This window comes from Akebia trifoliata, chromosome 10 (genome assembly GCF_017979445.1).
Source record: "Akebia trifoliata isolate Shusen 1 chromosome 10, ASM1797944v1, whole genome shotgun sequence".
Lineage (NCBI taxonomy): Eukaryota > Viridiplantae > Streptophyta > Magnoliopsida > Ranunculales > Lardizabalaceae > Akebia > Akebia trifoliata.
Window position 1 is genome coordinate 21,502,079 of NC_141384.1, and position 19,347 is coordinate 21,521,425.

General features: G+C 35.3%; 1 protein-coding gene across 2 annotated transcripts in view; it reads left to right on the plus strand.

Moving 5' to 3' along the window:
- The window catches only part of ATZW10 (centromere/kinetochore protein, putative (ZW10)), a 39,021-nt gene extending 27,773 nt beyond the window's left edge, over positions 1-11,248 (plus strand). Inside the window, exons 7-13 of one of the 2 annotated variants that reach the window (XM_086456289.1) lie at positions 830-925; positions 7,066-7,194; positions 7,279-7,356; positions 7,504-7,662; positions 9,443-9,596; positions 9,691-9,773; positions 10,869-11,248. In XM_086456289.1, the coding sequence (XP_086312415.1) occupies positions 830-925; positions 7,066-7,194; positions 7,279-7,356; positions 7,504-7,662; positions 9,443-9,596; positions 9,691-9,773; positions 10,869-10,958 (789 nt within the window). In that variant the 3' untranslated portion in view covers positions 10,959-11,248. Of the gene's footprint in view, positions 1-829; positions 926-7,065; positions 7,195-7,278; positions 7,357-7,484; positions 7,663-9,442; positions 9,597-9,690; positions 9,774-10,868 lie in introns of those variants that run through there. The other variant, XM_086456290.1, reaches the window with a different exon arrangement.
- Positions 11,249-19,347: the final 8,099 nt, after the last annotated feature.

Sequence of the window (19,347 nt, forward strand, 5' to 3'; positions counted from 1 at the left end):
AAGAAAACCCTTTGAGTTTTATTGAGTATGCATAGCATAAGGAATAAAATCCAACTTGAAATCCATTCGAAGAGAGAGAGAAAGAGAGAGAGAGAGAGAGAGAGGCACATGTTAGGTTGCACTTCTTCTTCTTCAAAGCAAAGACCAAGAAGCAATTAGTGGCTGAGTTTGAGGAAGAAGCCGAGAAGATGACAAAGAAAGTCGTTGTCAAGAGTCGAGACAGGGATTTGTAGCTACGAGAGTTGTCGTCGAAAGTTGCAGGCTTGTAGCGGCAATTGGAAAGAGGAAATTTCTAGGGTTTCATTGCTTCGATTCTCTTTAGGTTTCATCAAAGACAAAAAAAAAAAAATGATTTGGGTTTTAATGTTGGAGATAGTTTTATTAATTTCAACTTAACCTTTTCTATTTTATCAAATATTTAAGACATCCCTCAAGTTTAATAAATTTTGAAAAAGTATATTTTTTTTTAAATTTCTTACCAAAAAAAACCTTAGGAAAACTAAACGATTTAATCACGAATTTTGTGATTTAATGGCATTTTTCGTGATTAAATCGCAATTTTTTCAAAACATTGTGATTTAATCACCAGTTGAAAAAAACAACGATTTAATCGCGTGATATATTCAAAAAATCGGCGACTTTAGTGACTATGATTGTTGGTGAACTTCGAAAAATTTATCATTGGGGGCAAATCTCAGTTTTCTTATAATGGGTTCTGTACATAGTTTTATTTTACTTCATACTATGTTTGTAGAGTCATGGCATGCATATGTGGAAAATTTCTTAATAATGACTGGTTATATTTTTTGTTTCTTTTTGACATATGAAGCTAGAGAAGCAACTCAATAGCATCAACCAAGTTGCTATAGTTGTGCACAATGATTTTCTCTTTCTTTCTCAGGAAATTCTTGGGCTTGCATTTGAGGTATGTCTTAACAGTTGGAATTCATCCTTGAAATTTTCACCTATTATCGATGTATTTCATTGTATTATTTGCTTGGCTTCCTGCTTTTATAGATTCATGTCTTGTTTTTATCTCCTTTTTCTTATGTTAATGAGATGGACATAAAAATGAAAAGAAGAAATAGGGAAAAGAACATTACAAGGAAGCCCAAAATATAGAAGTACTCAATATTCAAGACAGGGCAGGCTCATTTGTTTAAAAAATGAAAAATATACATTGAATCAATGACCTTGGAAAAGACCCCTACATTATTCTTAAAAAATTCACGGAAGTCATGATTCACCTTTAACTCCTTGAAAATGATGGCCAATGCAAGAAGTTGCTTTTATCTCCTTGACCAACTCTTCTATTTTAGGATCTTGAAATACATCTTACAACCATGTATAAATTAGTATCTATTAATTCAATTATTCTATATATTAAAGGCAGAGTAAAGTTGAACCACTCAAAGCCTTCCTAAATTCATGTTTGGGTTGGTATCGAGTTGGCCATAATGCCAAATTTGAAAAGAAATGCAGGTACCATCTTGGACCTAAGTTTCTGCCAATTCAAAATGCAAGGATAACCATTGTTGAAACACTTTAAAAATTAACTTAGGGAAAGGGTCAAGAAATTTGAAATACAGTTAGGAAATTAGACCACATGACTCTAGAGAATGCACAATGAAGAAGAAGATGATCAACAGATTTACCATCACATTGACATGAAGGACACTGATTGACACATGATATAACCTATCCATGAGTTGGTCAATCATTAGAGACCCACCTGGGGATGTTGACCTGATTAAAAATGCCAGCTAAGATGGGACTTTAGGACTCCAGATGGCGGACTCTAGACACAAGTAGAATCACTAGACACCAAGGCTGAATAGGCGTATTTAATTGCAAATAAACCACCCCGACACTTATTCCAAATTCTTCGGCCATTTATCTATGGAGAAACATAGACCTTAGAGATTCTGCTAATCAAGTCAAACAAAGGCTCAATCTCCCAGTCGTTGAAATTCCTCCTAAAGCCACCCAAGAAGCACCTTCTGATGTGAAGTTCTAAATAGAAAGCAACTTCTTTGAAGAGATAGCATAAAGGTTAGGAAATTGCTCCTTGAGAAGAATTGATCCATACCAACAATCCTTCCAAAACATAACTTATTGCTTCTCCCATTTTTGAATGATGTCCATTTGGGAAATTGCAGCAGCACTTTCAAAATCCCTTTCTACATTGGACTTATGAGGATCTCACTGTTGTAGTTCCCCAATCCAAGCTGTTAGATGCATACTTTTTCTTGATAATTACCCTCCATAAGCCATCCATCTCCTCTCCAAACGTTGTCCATGAGGCATTTTTCAAGTGGTAATCTCTACACCTCCTAGGATAATGCCTGAAGTAATAGTTTACAAGTTTCATAGAAATCTGGCCTTTAGTTTAGGTCCACAAATTCCTACTCCCTAGTAGCCTGTCGGTGGACATTTTCTAGCTCATTGACTATGGTCTACATTTTATTTGTATGCACAAACATAACCATATAAGTTTCCCAAAGTGTAATTAAAAGTATGCAGATGTATAGTTGTTGTTCTCAGGCCAAATACTCTATGCGAATTCCACCTTATTTTCCAAATGAATTTCAAAAGCACTCCAAGTAAGATTTTTTCATAATTAACACAAAGTTATTAGAACAAGAAACAAATTACAAAATCCAGGATAGAGAATTCCCTATATATATCTCTATTTTCACTATATCTTGCCAAGCAATTTGGCACTATGATATATGATGGAAAACAACTCTTCACAAAAACTTTGGTCTCTATGTGTCGGCAAGCCTCCAAGATTCTTCTACCAAATTTACTACTAAAGAGATTGTGCTGGAAAATTCACCTCCTGTAATCAAAGGGCCATGAAAAAGTAAGGTATAGGTAATTCTTACAGCCACTCTTATTGCCAAGGTTTAGTTTAAACATTTTGGATTCAAATAGAAAGTAAGGGTTCGTCTGGATACAGGAGCCAGAAGTACTTAAAACATAAGTACTCCCAGAAGTATTTTTTGAAGTACTATCTGAAGTAGTTGGATACATGTTGTACGTTTGGATGCAGGAACTAAGAAGTACTTCTCATAGAGTTTTGTGTTTGGAAATTATTTTGGATTCTGTTAAAATGACCAGAATGCCCTTATATGTAATAATTACTATTTTTAACATTATAACTCAACAACTTATGCTAAAAAAAGTAATAGTTACTGCTTTTGTTAAATAAAAACATTATAACATCATTTTAAACTCAAAATATACTTATTCTTATTTTTTTTTAAATTCGATAGAACCTCCCTTAAATATTGGACATCTAAAAAATAAAACTTGTATAAAAACATGACAGCTATAATATAATAATTGTAAGTGCAATTACGTATCATTAAGTGCAATTCAGATCAATTATGAAACTTCTAACCCATCATTAATGAGTTGCAAGTATTCTGGACTTCAGATCTGGAAGTCTCAGATTGAGCTGATTTTTTTTGGGGATGTTATCCATAGTGAGTTATTCTTTGCCCAAAAATTAGTTCTAGACTTGTATTGATGGGAGATCCCATGAGCCTATTATGAATATATCCCAAATCCTGATGAAATGCAATACAATTGATGATGAAAAGGATAGTGAAAAGCTCCATGGACAGACCTTTTTCAAAAATTCACATTAGCAGATAACCCTGTATGCATCATGTAAGAGTTCCAACAATCTCGCAATTGTACCTTATCTTTATAAATTATAATATATAGAAATGAAGTTTGTTTTGCATTTTTTTTAAATAATTGATAAAAAGGCATTCTTAAAAGGTCCAAAAATCAATGTTAAGTGATGTGTGAACAAAAGAATAGTGGAAGCTCCATCTAGTTTGATAATGTTCACAAAAATTCTGATTGGAACTAGTTTCTTATATTACATTCTGTATAAAAGATGTGAACAGGGAATGGTTGTACACTCTTGAGAATCTTAATCTGATTCAGAGGAAACTTGAGAATGAGGATTCAATGCCATAAGCATCCTAGACAATGACTCCCCCATGTCTTGCACATCATCTTTTTCCAAACCCCAGCTTCGAAGTAACTCAACACCTGATGTTCCTCTCTCAATCCCAAACCTTTGAAGGTTTCCCAACCGTTTCTTTATGAATGTCAAAACAACAGTGCTAGAACGAAGTCTTGCTCCTTGTGTTGCCCTACTAGGTTCCCAAAAATTTTGGGAAAAGGCAGGGGTACATGAAGAGGACAGAGGGGCAACAAAAAGATGGGAGAACATTGGCCTAGTCACCGCACTTTCATAAGATGTGACAACTAAATCTTTTACTTTAGAAATTGTGGCCGGAAAACCTCCTATCAACCAAAATATCAACATAAATAAATCAATGTTATTAGAGCAAAGTCGACACTCATACCTCGACTTATTCTCAAACCTTGACTTCGTGAATATGATGACACTCAACAACATATGCATTTTAACTTAGTAAAGATTTTGTACCACTAAAGATCTATTTATAGGATTTTTGTTTCCCATAAACTTCCATGGTGTCAAATTAGGCAAACTGATATAGAAGGTTCCAGCTATTACTAATATATCAAAAATATCTGAAACAATCAGTCTTGTGTGAACCTGTTTTGAGGGATCTAGAGCCCCCTTTACTCCTTGGACACACTACATCTAATGTAAATGGCCTCCAAGATGTATTCTTATGTCAATAAGCATCAATGGATCTTAAAAAAGACCCAAACCTGATAACTTTTACAAAATTTTGGGGTTCCACGCTACCAAACCCATGGAAAAGGTCCTATGAAATATTAAACATATTCGATGGCATTGACAAATCTGTCTTCTTTCAATTGACAAGCTCTAAATTGTATTATCTAAAACATGGTCTTGTTTCCATCAGCAATCTCATTCTTCATAATATTTTCAACATTCCGAGGTCAAGCAATCATTTGTTGAAACATTAAATTGCAACAAACCAACAAAAGATAAAATACCATAACATTTTGATGTCAATATCTGCAACTATTATGTGCAAGTAAAAGATGATACAAACAAATAATTTGATAAGATGCTTCCAAGGATTCATAATCAATATCACAAATGACTCAATATCACAAATAAATTACCAATTCCTTAAATAATAAAAAAAACAGCCCAGATTTCATGAATATGATGTCACCAACACAGCCCTATCAACTAACATAACACTGTCTCATAATTACTATGAGGACAATCCAAAAGGCCTATGTGAAAACAGTCCAAAAAGGGAACTTGGTGTGCCATAAAGGTGAGGCACTTGTGAGTCAAAGACAGTTCTAAAGCTGGGGTTTTGGTGTTATAAATTAAGTCCTAGAAGAAAATTTTCATGTGAAAGCAACAACGAATATTTTCATGGCTCTAGACCACCCCAAACAACCCAACGAAATATGATTTTTCATAGCTTCCGAAAATTACACAAATTCGTCCATATCCACTTTAGAACCTTTTACTCTCCCTGCAAAGCAATGGATTAGTAAAAAAAAAGTAAAAACTTACAAAGCTAACACATCCATTTAATCATATGATGCATGAGCTGTTTTCACGCCAAAATCCTTGTTGAAATTCCCAAAGGAGGCTTCAGATTGATTCAACTCAACCAAAAATTAAATAAATAAATAAATAAGTAAATTCAATCTCATCCATGAGCAAGCAATATTCAACCACTCTAATTAGTTACATAACATACTAGCTCAAGCATGCAAGTGATGAACTACAAAGTAGGAACCCAATTCACCTCAAAACATTTATAAAAAAACACTTTACAAGAAAACAAAACAAACCCTAAAAGATTTGAGTGAGTATCTGCATGGATTACTTAGTAAAAATAGGGAGATTTCCATCAACAAAAAGGGATTGGAAATCAAAGAAACCAGATCAATGAATCTGATTCCAAGCTAAACCCCAAACCAAAAACTAAAAAACACAAATCCTAAAACTGTTCCAGAATGGTTAGAGAATCAGTTATAGAAAAAATACCCAATTGATAAATACAAAATTGGACTAAATTCATTGAAGAACAGATAGAATTCAAGATCTTTCAACATTTTTCAAAACAGAAAGTTTACCCTCTCTGTCGAGGTTCAGTCGACAAATCAATTATAGAAGAAAATTGGACTCAATCCATTGAAGAATAGACGAGGGTTACCTCTCTCTGTTGTGTTTTCAGTCGAGAATTTCAAAGTGGAAATAAAAAAATCAAAAAGAGAATAAAAAGAACTCTTATAAAAAGAAAGTTCAGACGAGGGTTACCTCTCTCTGTCGAGGTTCAGTCGGAAGGTTTTAAAGATCAGAGAAATCTCGCTACCATTGAGAGTTCTGTCAAGGTTTCGCTGAGGGTTTCCGTCGATGGAGAACCAACCACCGTAGTCACCCGAGGGTGGAGACAGTCGGAGGGAGAGAGATCACTCTCGAGGGCTCTATTGAATTAGTTTCCTCTCGATCTGCTTCGCGATTTGGTGTGGAGTTGATTTGTTTATGCTTTGTTAGGTTAGGGAAAAAATAAGATAAAATAAAGAGGGTAAAATTGGAATCGTGTGTAAATTTTTGACGGAAAAATTGTTCGTCGCAAAAACGAAATTGATAAAGTATCAATTTCGGTACTTCTCATAAAAGTACCATTTTGACTCTTTTAAAAAGTTGCTCTTTCAAAGCATTGGATGCCCAAATGATAGAGTTAGTGCTTTTGACTCCCCGCAAGAGTCAGAAGCACTTAGAGAAGTTAATCAAAACAGGCCCTAAGATTTGAAGCATCCCTTTTCATTTATAAAAACAATCAGGAAACAGTGAATATTTTTAATATGCAGAAAATGTTTTACAATTGAATGAATCAGAATGAAGCCTCCCATTCAAACGTTTTGCCATCTTCTGGTTGTGGGTTAAAAATCATTTTCATTAGTGATATATTTGGAAAGGATGCTAATATTTGAAGTTTCCAATGTATTATACTAATACCTTTCAGGTGTATGAAATTCTTTGACCTGAACTATGCCATAAAATTAATATCTATTATGTGAGCTAAATATGTATGCCTTGTGTTCTTTCAGTATCGTTCAGACTTTCCTAGTTCCATAAAAGAACGGGCAGTATTTGTTGACTTGGCACCAAGATTTCATCAGATGGCAGAGGAAATTCTGCAAAAACAAATTCAGCTAGTTAGTTATAACTTGCAAGAGGTACATATTCTCGGAATAATATCCATCAATTGGAGTTAATTAAGAGAGTTGACGTTTAACTCATCTTGCCTTGTCACCTATCAGGCTATAGATGGCACTGACGGGTTCCAGAATACCCACCAAATGCAGCAGTACGAATTGGCAAAATTTAGTATCGATCAGGTAGCTTTTCTTTAAGTTAGCATTTTAGTTTTTATTTTTGGTAGTCAAGCAACCCAAGTCTGTTGTATTGATGCACACGGACTTTCCCTGCTTAATTGCAGACACTTGTTTTGATATGTTTTCGAAAGTTGAATGTATCTTGATCAGGTTGTTTTCATCGTTGAGAAAGTGCATATTATATGGGAGCCACTCTTGCTGCCATCAACATACAGGAGAGCCATGTGTGTGGTTCTGGATTCTGTTTTTTCTAGAATAGCAAAAGATATACTTCTTTTAGACGACATGGCAGCCGAGGAAACATTACAGGTACAGTCTCTACATCCATTTTTTGATACTAGGGGTGCCACTTGGTTTGGTTTGGTTCTGTTTGAGGCCAAATTGGAACCATACTGACATGGGCCAGTTCCCCTAAATAAGAACCAGAACCGAACCAAAATGCCATTGGAATTTGGAACCAAACCAGCCTAAACCGAACGATGGTTGGTTTGGTTCTCTTGGTTGCCAATACTCTATAAATTGGAAGTAACATATTTTTAATGAAAAAGCAAACATATAATAAACATAAAATTTCATACAATAAATCATTAAACTATCCATAAAAAAAGTATTAATTTATCTATAAAAAGTCATGAATCTATGTACTATGACAACTCCTAATAAATATATATATGGGAATCTATCCATCTTCCATAAAGGAGCTGAATGAAACCAAAGTTTCATGTTCGGGTTTGAATTAGAGACGTTAAAATCTCTTGTCTGTGGTTCAAATCTAATTTCAAATGAAGGAATTACAGAGATATTTAGACATAGATAGATCTCGACAACAAGACTTCCTATATCCACTTCTCTTTCAGGAGTATATTTATGCACTTGCTCATATATATACATATATATATATGGGGGGTGTTCAATGGCAAACTTTTTAGCAAACTTTTTGGCAAAACATTTTTCAAAACATGAGTTAGAAGTTTTGGAATGGGCTGATTTTTTGTGAGGATGATCTCTACGGTGAGGAGATCATCCTCACCAAAAATCAGCTCATTCCAAAACTTCTAACACCATCAAAAATAGTTTACAAAAAATGAACGGTCCACGATTTTTCAACTGGTAAAAATGGGTTAGAAGTTTTGGAATGGGCTGATTTTTGGTGAGGATGATCTACTCACCGTAGAGATCATCCTCACCTAAAATCAGCCCATTCCAAAACCTCTAACCCATGTTTTGAAAAATGTTTTGCCAAAAAGTTTGCTAAAAAGTTTGCCCTTGAACGCTACCCTATATATATATATAGGGTCAGGTTCAAGGGACATATGAGAAAACATATGTAAAAACAATGTAACATTAATAAAATTTTCAAATATGGGTTAGAAATTTTGGATTGAGCTGATATTTTGTAAGGATGATCTCTATGATGGGAAGATCATCCACAAAAAAAAAATGTCAAATCTGAAACTTCTAACCCCATTAAAAGTGATTTAGAATGTGGACCGTCGATTTTTTGTCAATTTTTGTCACTAATTTGTAAATCACTTTTGATGGATTTAAAAGTTTCTGATTGAGCTGATTTTTTGTGAGGATGATCTTCTCATCATAGTGACCATATTTGCAAAAAATCAGCTCAATCCAAAACCTCTAACCCATATTTTGAAAAACCATTGTTTTTTCATATGTTTTTACATATGGCCCTTGAACTGCCCCCATATATATATGGATTCGGTTCTATACAAGCTTGATCTGACAACTGAACCGATTTGATTGTTCTCCATTTTCTTAACCTGGAACCAAACCGCAACTTGTTAAAAACCAAACCAAACCACCCCAAGGATCTCGGTATATATGGATTTGGTTCTATACAAGCTTGATCTGAGAACTGAACCGATTTGATTGTTCTCCATTTTCTTAACCTGTAACCAAACTGCAACTTGTTAAAAACCAAACCAAACCACCCCAAGGATCTCGGTTTGGTTCGGTTCTCATTTTGAACTGGAACCCCTAGTTGATACTGCTTTTAAATGATAATTAAGAAGTCCTATGACATGGAAAGTTTCATTTGTTAGAAACTTATTTCTTCTTAATGAGTTTTCAGCTTCAGAGGCTAATCCAAATGACGTTAGATAACCTATCTTCTTTATTTGAGTCGCTAATTGCCATCAACTTGAAAAAGAAGTTACGTGAGGATGCCATACACATTCAGCTAGAGGAGCTTATACCATCTTTACCTAAACTTCGCAAGTTGGCAGGCATGGTCTCTTTATCCTGTTTAAATGTGTTTGAGACTAACAAAGCTTTATTGATAACTATAATAGATATTGATGACTTCTTTTATTTTACCAGATTTACTAGACATGCCTTTAAAATCTATTACAACAGCTTGGGAAAGTGGAGAACTGGTTAGTTGTGGCTATACAGTATCTGAGGTATGATATGATCTCTTTAATGTTATTTCTGCTTTCTGAATTTTTGCCCAAATTAGTTTTATATTAAATTAAATCATGGTGGATATTTCTAGCAACTATTCTGCCATTCAATGAGTGCCACAAAGAAAATATTCACTTCCTATATACTTAAAACCTATAAAAAGGACTAGACTGACCTTATTGGGTGCCTATGTAAAACTATTATAAATTTCAGAAACCTGATTTTTTTTTCCCTTCAAAATTTGAATTATCTGAATTATTATTTTAGCTTCCTTTCTCCCCCTCTATTCAAGAGTGGGATATTGTAGATGATTATAGACAAAATTAGGTTCTCAGTCATGGTTTAAAATGTTGGAATGTATTGTTCGTTACGTATCGTTATCGGTTGAGACCAATATGAAACATTGACCCCGAAATATTGAATGTTTTGAGAATGTATCAGTCAATATCGTATTGGTTTTTTCATTAACTGAAACATTCAATTGATACGACATTTTAAGCCTTGCTATCATTAATAGATGTTTTCCACAGTGAATTATAGGGGTGCAACTTGGTTGGTTCCACTAAATAAGAACCAAAACCAAACTGAAATGCCAGGTCAGTTTGGTTCGGTTCTATGAGTGCCAATATTCTATAAACTTACTTGGAAGTAACATTTTTAAATGAAAAAAAAAAAAAAACAAATATATGATAAACATAAAATTTCATATAATTAATCATTAACCTATCCATAAAAAAGGCATTAATTAATCCCCAAAAAATAAGTCATTAATCTATGTCCTAACTCCTAAAATAATTCATAATAAATTAACATATATTTATTTATTACATGAGGGTTCGGTTCTAAACAAGCCTTGAACTGAGAACCAAATTAAATTGATTGGTTCTCTATTTTCTTAACCCAAAACCGAACCGCAACTTATTCCAAATCGAACCAAACCAGCCTAAAGCTATCGGTTTGGTTCTGTTCTCAGTTTCAACCAGACCAAGTTGCACCCCAAGTGAATTATACATATATTGTATTTAACTTCAAAATGGCATTAAAAAATTGAATATTTCTTCCATGAGGTTGAATTGATGTGTTTATTTGAGCAGGTAGAAAATTTTATCAAAGCAATATTTACCGACTCGCCTTTGAGAAAAGAATGCTTATGGAGGATAGAAAGTGCAAATTTTTACAAGTAAATTTTCACTGGTAATAACCATCTTATCGCACAGCAGGAGGCACCAAGTGGTATCACATAACTGGTTTCTTTTCTTTCCCCAACCCTTTTAACAGGAAGGAAAATTTACAGTTTGTTGATCTTTATTCCTTGGTAAGTTTTCTTCATTTATTTCTTTATAAATGATAACACATTCTAATGAGGGTGTTTGCTTGTAAATTTCAAATGTAAAAGTTTAGGAAACAAATAGGAAATGTAAGACAGTTGTGGTGGATATACAAAAGAAAGTCAAGAAGAAATATTTTGATCTTATTGCCAAGTGAAAAGCAAGCTTAAAAGTCTATCCAGGTATGTGTATCCTTGATCCTTTTAACAACCTCTCTCTCTCTCTCTCTCTTAATATGTGTATATATGCATGAGAACCCATATTTAAATAAAATGTCATTGAGAAAGATATTTCTAAAGTAGCTTACACCAGAAAAACAAGAGGTGGCATGTAATAATCACATCTTAAAGGGAATGCTCATTCCATTCAAAGATTTACAGTAAAGGGCAGTTAGGTCACAAAATCCTCTCTATTATGTGAGGTGAGGCCTTAATTTTCCAAGTTCGAAACAATGCTAAAACTAATATAGGAAGGAGTATTAAAAATGGATAGAAAGTGAGACGACTAGACAGACTTTAATAATTTTATTTAATATTAGGGATGGAAAATCTTGAATGATTTAATGATATGTGGTAAGAATTCTATCCAAAGTGGCCAATCAAAAAGAAAATCCTACCTTCGACGAGGTCTATGGTTTCCACACTACATCCACATGATGGATTCCAAACTACCACCACATGGAAATTCCAAGAAGAATTGAGCACTAGAGATTAATCATAAATAGATTTAATCAAATTTATATATCTCAGCAACACATCCTCACCCGCAGGAGCAGAGCAACAAGGATGAGAGATGTTCAACTAATAAGAATAAAAGATTAGTGATGTCTTGGAGATATCACCTAATAATCGAGGCTTCTTCCAAATCCAAAATCTCATCATGAATTTTTCCATTCTGAATCATCAGTATGTAATTATTTAGTCATTTTTTGGATTATAGAAAACAAGACTGAATTTGCAAATGAATGTGTGAGATCCAAGAGTAGGGCTGCTGCAACCATGGCACTCAACCCAAGTAGCAGAACCCTCAATCCAACAATCAGCCTAAGCTCAGTAGCCCAAGTTTGATCTTCTAAAATCAGATTGAGTTTGGGTAATTTTGGACGGTTTAATCGGGTTGGGCTCGTTGAAATTGCATACAACCTTCAAATCCATCATTGTGCGTATGTTTAGACAAATCATACTAAACCAAGGTTCACATTAATATTGAATAATTGTCCACAAGTCTCAATAATAACATGGAATAAAAAATCTATAATTAATATGAAAATATTTATATATTAGCATATAACATTGGGTTTGGGTTGAGTCGGTTTGATCGTACCCTCAACCCGAATTGAACTTGGGTTGAGATATTCTAATCCAGGCTCAATTCATCTTCTACCCATAACTCAACACAGGTGCCCATTGCCCATCAATCAGGTTGAGCCCGGCTTGAGTTCAGGCCAGCCTGCCCAAGTTGCATTCCCAGCCACAAGACATCACGATGGTGATCCGCCTAGAACCACACTCTCATGTCCTTTCCAATCATAAAAGCAATCTTCGGCAAGATTTTCAATAAGCTAAGTAACTAGGTCTGTCGGGATTTGAACCTAAGTCAAACTTTACCAACTAAGCTAGCTGGCACTTGCTATCTAACTTCATACTTTTTTTAATCTTAATGACCATCTTCCACAAACTCCTATTATCATCACCAAACCTCCGAAACCATTTGCTAACTACGCAAAATTCATTAGTTTACAACTCCTGAACTTTAGGCCACCATTACATTTTTTGCATGACCACCCTCTAGCATGGTTTTTAAACTCGTCCGGGACCGAGATGTATTGCCCGAATTAACTCGATATTGGAATTGGACGAGACCAACTCACAAAGTATTTTGAGACAACTGTGTATCGTGAGATAAGCGAGTCGTCTCGGATAATATTTTCCAATATTTCGGACGATATAAACAAGACAGTGCATAAAATAATTAACTCACGAGTTAAATGGGACGTATCGAACGAGATTTTGAATATCTCGTCCAAGTCAACTGAGACAAACGAGTTAAAGCCTCAACCTTCTATTCTTTCACCCTAAAATCGATTTTTTTTAATTTTATATTTTTTTTAGGTTCATTTTTTAATAGGAATCATTGAATTTTTTCAGATTTTTTAAATGGTTAAAAACCATTGTCTCAATGTCAAACGAGACAACTTGAATGAGATGAGACGTATCATCCGAATCAACTCGGTATCGGAGCTGAACGAGACGAGACGTGATACCGAGTTTAAAAACCATGCCCTCTAGTACTTGTCTGTATGAGTGATAAGGATGAAGAGAGATTCTACTAATAAGATTAGTAATGTCTTGGACCTTTGAAAGGTTAAAACCTCCTCAAAATTCAAAATCTCATGATAATTCTTATCCAATCTTGAACAAGCAATTTCTTTCTCGATGAAAATATAAAACAAAGTGGAAACTGGGGATGCAAGTATGAGACACAAACCCAATGATCCTCACTCCATTTTCCCTTCCAATTTTATATGTCATCTTCTTACAAAACTTCAGCAAGATTTTCATTATTCCTTTATGTTAGAATTTATATTATTGCAAGAATGGCATATTGGTCTTTTTGAACAAATTTAATATAAATAGGGAGAGAGGAGGCCTCTCTCTATAATCTCTTCTCCTATATTTTTCTTCTTCTTCTCTCCTCTTCTCTATTAACCTAGATTTCTACTTGGTATCTAATCTAAGATAAAGATCTAGGGTTTTTCTTTCCTTCAATTTTTTTCTCTCTTGGTTTTGATTTTGGTGCGAACAAAACCATATGTTCTAGGGTTTATTGGAGTTTGTTTTAAACCTAGATGTATATCTAAGGTTTGATTAAAGGTTAGTTAGTTTTGGTATAAAGTTTCAGCGCGGATGAAGCTAGTTGAAAGTTTAAAGGCTAAGACCCTAATTTTTGGATTTTTAATATTCTTCACAAACACATGCATCTAGGCATCCTTACCCAAATCGCACCACTCATAGGGTTATTTCTTATCATCTTCCACTTTATTTTGTTTGTTTGGTGCTTCGATAAATTTTCAATTTTTTTTTTTAGGATTTCGACTTCGATAAATTGTGGTTTGTGAGTTGAGTTATTTCTTATAGCATCTACTACTTTTGGTGAGGGTAAATAGTCATGAGATGGTGTTGTGACAACAGTTAAACTGAATGACACTAATTATCATCATTGGTCATCCTCTAAGATGATTGTATTAACCTCGAAGAAGAAACTGAAATATATCACCTCTGATCTTTCAACTATAGATGATAATCTTATGAAGACTGGGTGAGTGAAGATGCTTTGGTTATGAATTAGATATTGGCTATTGGCTAGTATGGAGTCAGTGATCAATGTTAATATGGTATTGTTGTCTTCAACTAAGGCTATATAGGATCTCTGTAAAGGACATGTATTCTAATGAATGAAATGTCTCAATAATTTATGAGATATGAGAATCTATCTTTACTCTAAAGCATAATGGAAAACATGTTAGTGGGTATAACAAAACTCTTCGGGGACTTTGGGAAGAGTTAACTAAGTATCAACTTCTCAACACAAGTTTAGAAACACAAAAAAATATGGTGAATAATTTTGTACTACAAATTTTTTGTCTAGATTAGATGTTGAATTTGAACCTATAATGTCAAATATTGGTTAGTGAAACTTTACCTACAATTGCCAATGCCTTTTCTCAAGTTGTACGAGTTGTACTTACCTAATTTCTGACTTTGGGTTCTTCATCCCCAACTAGTACAGATTCCTTCGCTCTCACCACAAATAGTCTCCACGGTGGTGGTATGGGACGTGGTAATCCTAGTGGTCGTGATGGTCATAATGGTGGTAAAGGCACTAATAGTAATATGAAGTGCATATATAATAGTTTCTATGGTCATATTGAGGATTTTTGTTGGGACAAGTGGAGTAAGCCTACTTGGGCCAATCAAGTTGTTGAAGAATCTCAGTAAACTGGAGAGTGTGCTATTTCGTCTGTACTGGTTCAACATGGAGTATCTGTTGGTTCACAATCTCAATAAGATCTTATTTTCCAAATGACTCAACTTCTTCATAGTTTCTCTGTGCCATCTAGTACATCCAATATAACTATGCTTGCCAACATAGGTAATAATGCTTTTGTGGTTGCCCAGTCACAATTTACATTGACTCAAAAGTTATTACCCATATGTCTGGTATACCTTCTCTATTTTCTCAATTTCGTTCTTCCAAGTCTAATATTTTCCTAGCCAATGGCTTTACTAGACCTGTTTTTAGAGTGGGAACTCTCCATCCCACTCCACCTATATCACTATATCACTACCATCTAACTTGTATGTACCAGATTTATTTAATTTGTCATCTGTGAGTCAGCCTACTAAATCCCTTAATTGTTCTATGACATCCCTTCCATCTTCTTGTGTTATCTAGGACTTCAAGACAAAGATGACAATTGGTTTGGAGCATGAAGTTAATGGTATATATTACCTATATATGGGAAAGGCTAAATCGGTACTGAGCACATCTGTCTCCCCACTACAATGGCATTATTTTTCGGATCATCCATCTTTAATTAAGTTGCATAAATTGTTTCTTAATTTTAAGTAGTAGTTTTAAATGTGAGGTTTGTGTAAGTTCCATGTTTTGTCAATCCCGAGACACATGTTGAGTGTCGGATCGATTTGCCATTGAAGACATATGAAGACTCCGTTAAAGCTGCTCAACCGTACATGCCTCGACAAAAATCTTCCATGTGTGTGCACAAAGCCTAAGAGGTAATGAGACTACCTAATACCATTTTTCAACACTTAGATGATTGATAGGTCGACCCGTTGTAATTAGGAAAACTCTTTCCTCGACCCGTTCGCTCATCGGACCTTTTGGGAATCGAATATGGACATAGAGGGGACATTAAAGATTTGACCACCCTAAAACCATTTTCAGTCATTGGTATTTTATAGGTGTCATTATATAGGTAAAATCTAGCACACCTTCGAACCGTTTCGACGTCGGACTTCCCGAAAGCTCGTTTTGACCAAAAATGATAAAAAGGGTATTTTGGTCATTTTATCCATTTTATCATGGTCCACCCCTTGGTGGAAATTTGGGGATATTCTAAATAGTGATATCTATCAGCTCCCCGAACGGTATACAAATCGGAGCTACCATTTGAAAGTTATGGTCAAAACACTCTGCGGGGGCATTTTGGTAATTTACTGATGTGCCTTACTTGTGGCTGACGGTGCCACCGACAGCAAGCGCTCAAACGGTCATATTTATGACCGTTGAGCCTCGAATTTGCTCTCTTCTCATATATAACAACTCCAACTCTTTCATTTGGGTTGGTTGAAGCTTGAGAGAAGTAAACCCTCCATTTCTACATACTTTTAACCCTCTCTCTAGCCATGGAAGGGCTCAAACTTCATTGAAAATCCTTTTGACCCTTAGCCCTTCCTTTGGATCAATCCTAGAGAAGATTGCCTCTCCTCTCTCCACATTTTGAGAGTCTTCTCTACTTTCATGAGAGTCTAACTTAGGTGAACCCTTCAACATTCCTAGACTTCTCATTTGATCCCTCTCCGACCATCAAACGTCACCTTGCACACACATTGGTACATTCATAGAGCAAGGAGCAAAAATGAGATGATGGTAGGAGTAATTACAAGTAGCCGACAAACTCGAAAGCTTGATTGGAAGATCCAACCGTCGAGACGTACTTGTAAGCTCAAGGATTCCAAGAACTCAAGATCTCCATTGACAAATCTTTTGAAGTTGAGTGAGTCTTTGATTTTGTTTTTAATTTTAAAAATATATGTATGTGGTTACTTGGTTCAGCCCTCAAAAACCAAGCTCTTGATTAGAATCGAGGATTCTTGACAAGAGTAGAGGTTTGTGAGTTTCCGAGGAACAAAACTCACAATTTCGAGAGAATGCGTTCTCTCGATCTTAAGGTTTTAGAATTTAGCCTATGTATAAAAATTCTATGTAAAAGGTTTGAGGTGAACCATAAACCCCTTTGATAGTGAACACCAAGTTCCTAGGTAGGAATCTTGAGAGTGGATGTAGGCACGTTGCCGAACCACTATAAAATGCTTGTCTCGTGTTTGTGAAAATGCTTCTATTAGTTTATACTTAGATGAATGTATGCTATGAATGAATACTATGCTAAGTATGTCATACGATGAATGTTTATATTCTAAGAAAATTTCAATTGCATTACAAACTAGAGACTTGCCATAAGAATGGATGTAAGCACATTGTCGATCCATTAGATGACGTATGTTTTGTGCATGTGTTTATAATTCCGCAATTTACACTTGAATGTTTTGAATGTCATGCGATGCCATAAAATGCCGAATAGGTAAATCGTATATGAATGTGTCATTGAATGACATGATTAAATGAATGATTAAATTTCAAGTGTATTTTCATTAAATGCATCTTAGAGACATAAGTTCCAAATCGAGGCTAAGTGAATGACTTAGAACACATAGTCAAATTATCAATCTAAGTTAAAATTGGATAAATCGAAAGAAATTTTAATTATCCTATTCACCCCCCCTCTAGGACTAGATTGGTACGAAGCACGTATTTTCAATTGGTATCAGAGCGGGTTACTCTTAATAGGCTTAACATCCTAGAGTTGATCCCAAGTCTTTGAACCATGTCTAAGTCTGTCAATGGTCATCCTCTAGACCTCCATCCATCCATCAGCTCCGTTATGCATATATGTAAATGAGGATGATGATCTTCATCAATTCCCTTGAGTTGTGATTTTTGATTCTTAGTAGAGGAAGGGTATGAACCACCCAAACAATTAAAAATCGATATTTGTCATGATATGTGAATACTAAATTCTATACACGTTGGCATTGCCCCAAGTGAACTCAAACATATTGTCACATATCGACCGGCTAAACAAGCTTGGCTTCCTTAGAAACCTACGTTGTCAAAACTTCAAACTTCGAATGTTTACAAATTGTTTTGAGAACATTAGGATGGAATAAAACAATTTTGTCTGAGAACTTTATGTAAAACTTAAAGACTGTTGTATTTCCATGTACTTCCTAAGATAGCTTGTTCCGGAAGGAAGAATTTATATGAAAATTCTTAGGTCCCTTCCCAGGAGGTTTGGTCTTATTACGACCTCGAATATAATTCCGAGATGTGAACCATGAGTATTGAAGAACTCATTGGTTTGCTCACCATGGTTAAGTTCCATCTTGAAGTCCTCCCTAAAAGGGGTAGACGGTGGTCCTTGTTAGTACCTCGTTTTGTCAATCCCAAGTTAGTCATATGATTGTCGAGTTGCAATCATTGGTAAACCATGTTCAAGCCACATGGAGACACATCGTCACGAAACAACCTAGCGACAAATCATTCGTGTGTCAAACCCAATCAAAGACATGGACCATCATCGAAATCACTTATACATATAAGTGGAGCTTTAGAACATGCCAGTATTGTACATCACTTTGTGTTCAAAGCTCACCCCAGAATGGCTCGATTTCAAGTGAAATTGAGGCTGTCGGCAGAAGTGGAGGATCCACCGTTAGCCACCGATAGCACAAACTGGAAGACAACTTGTCGGTAGCAGAAGCTTAACACTGTCGGTCCCACCGACAGAATGGTCATCGGTTCCACCGATGAACAACTTATCGGTCCAACCGTCATCTACCGATAGATCAGAATGGGTAAACCTTTATCGGTGGCAGAAGCTCTAACTCGTCGGTTCCACCTACAGAATAGTCATCGGTTCCACCGATGAATAACTTGTCGGTCCCACCGCCATCCACCGTCAAAACTAATTGAGAAATCATCCTTCGGTGGCAGAAGCATAGTTCTGCCGGTTCCACCGTTATAATGCTCATCGGTCCCACCGATGACCCTTGGAGGTTCCACCGACAGTGCTTCCGATAGTGTTCAACGGTAAGATTTTTGACCGTTATTTTTGGTCGGTGCCACCGACAAGAAGCGGTTGAAATGCAATTTATATAAATTAGAAGCACTTGACTTCTTTGCTCTTGATCAACAACTCCTTAACAGAGCTATCCTCTAAATAGGTAAATTTCATGTCATCTCATTCCTTCTCCCATCCTTGAGGAAAATAGTGAGAGTGATCTAGATGTTGAGGTCATGACTTTGATGGGGACAAATTTGTCCATATGAAGAGAGGTTCACATAGTTTCAGTAAAATGAGTTATTCTGATAATGGAAGGTG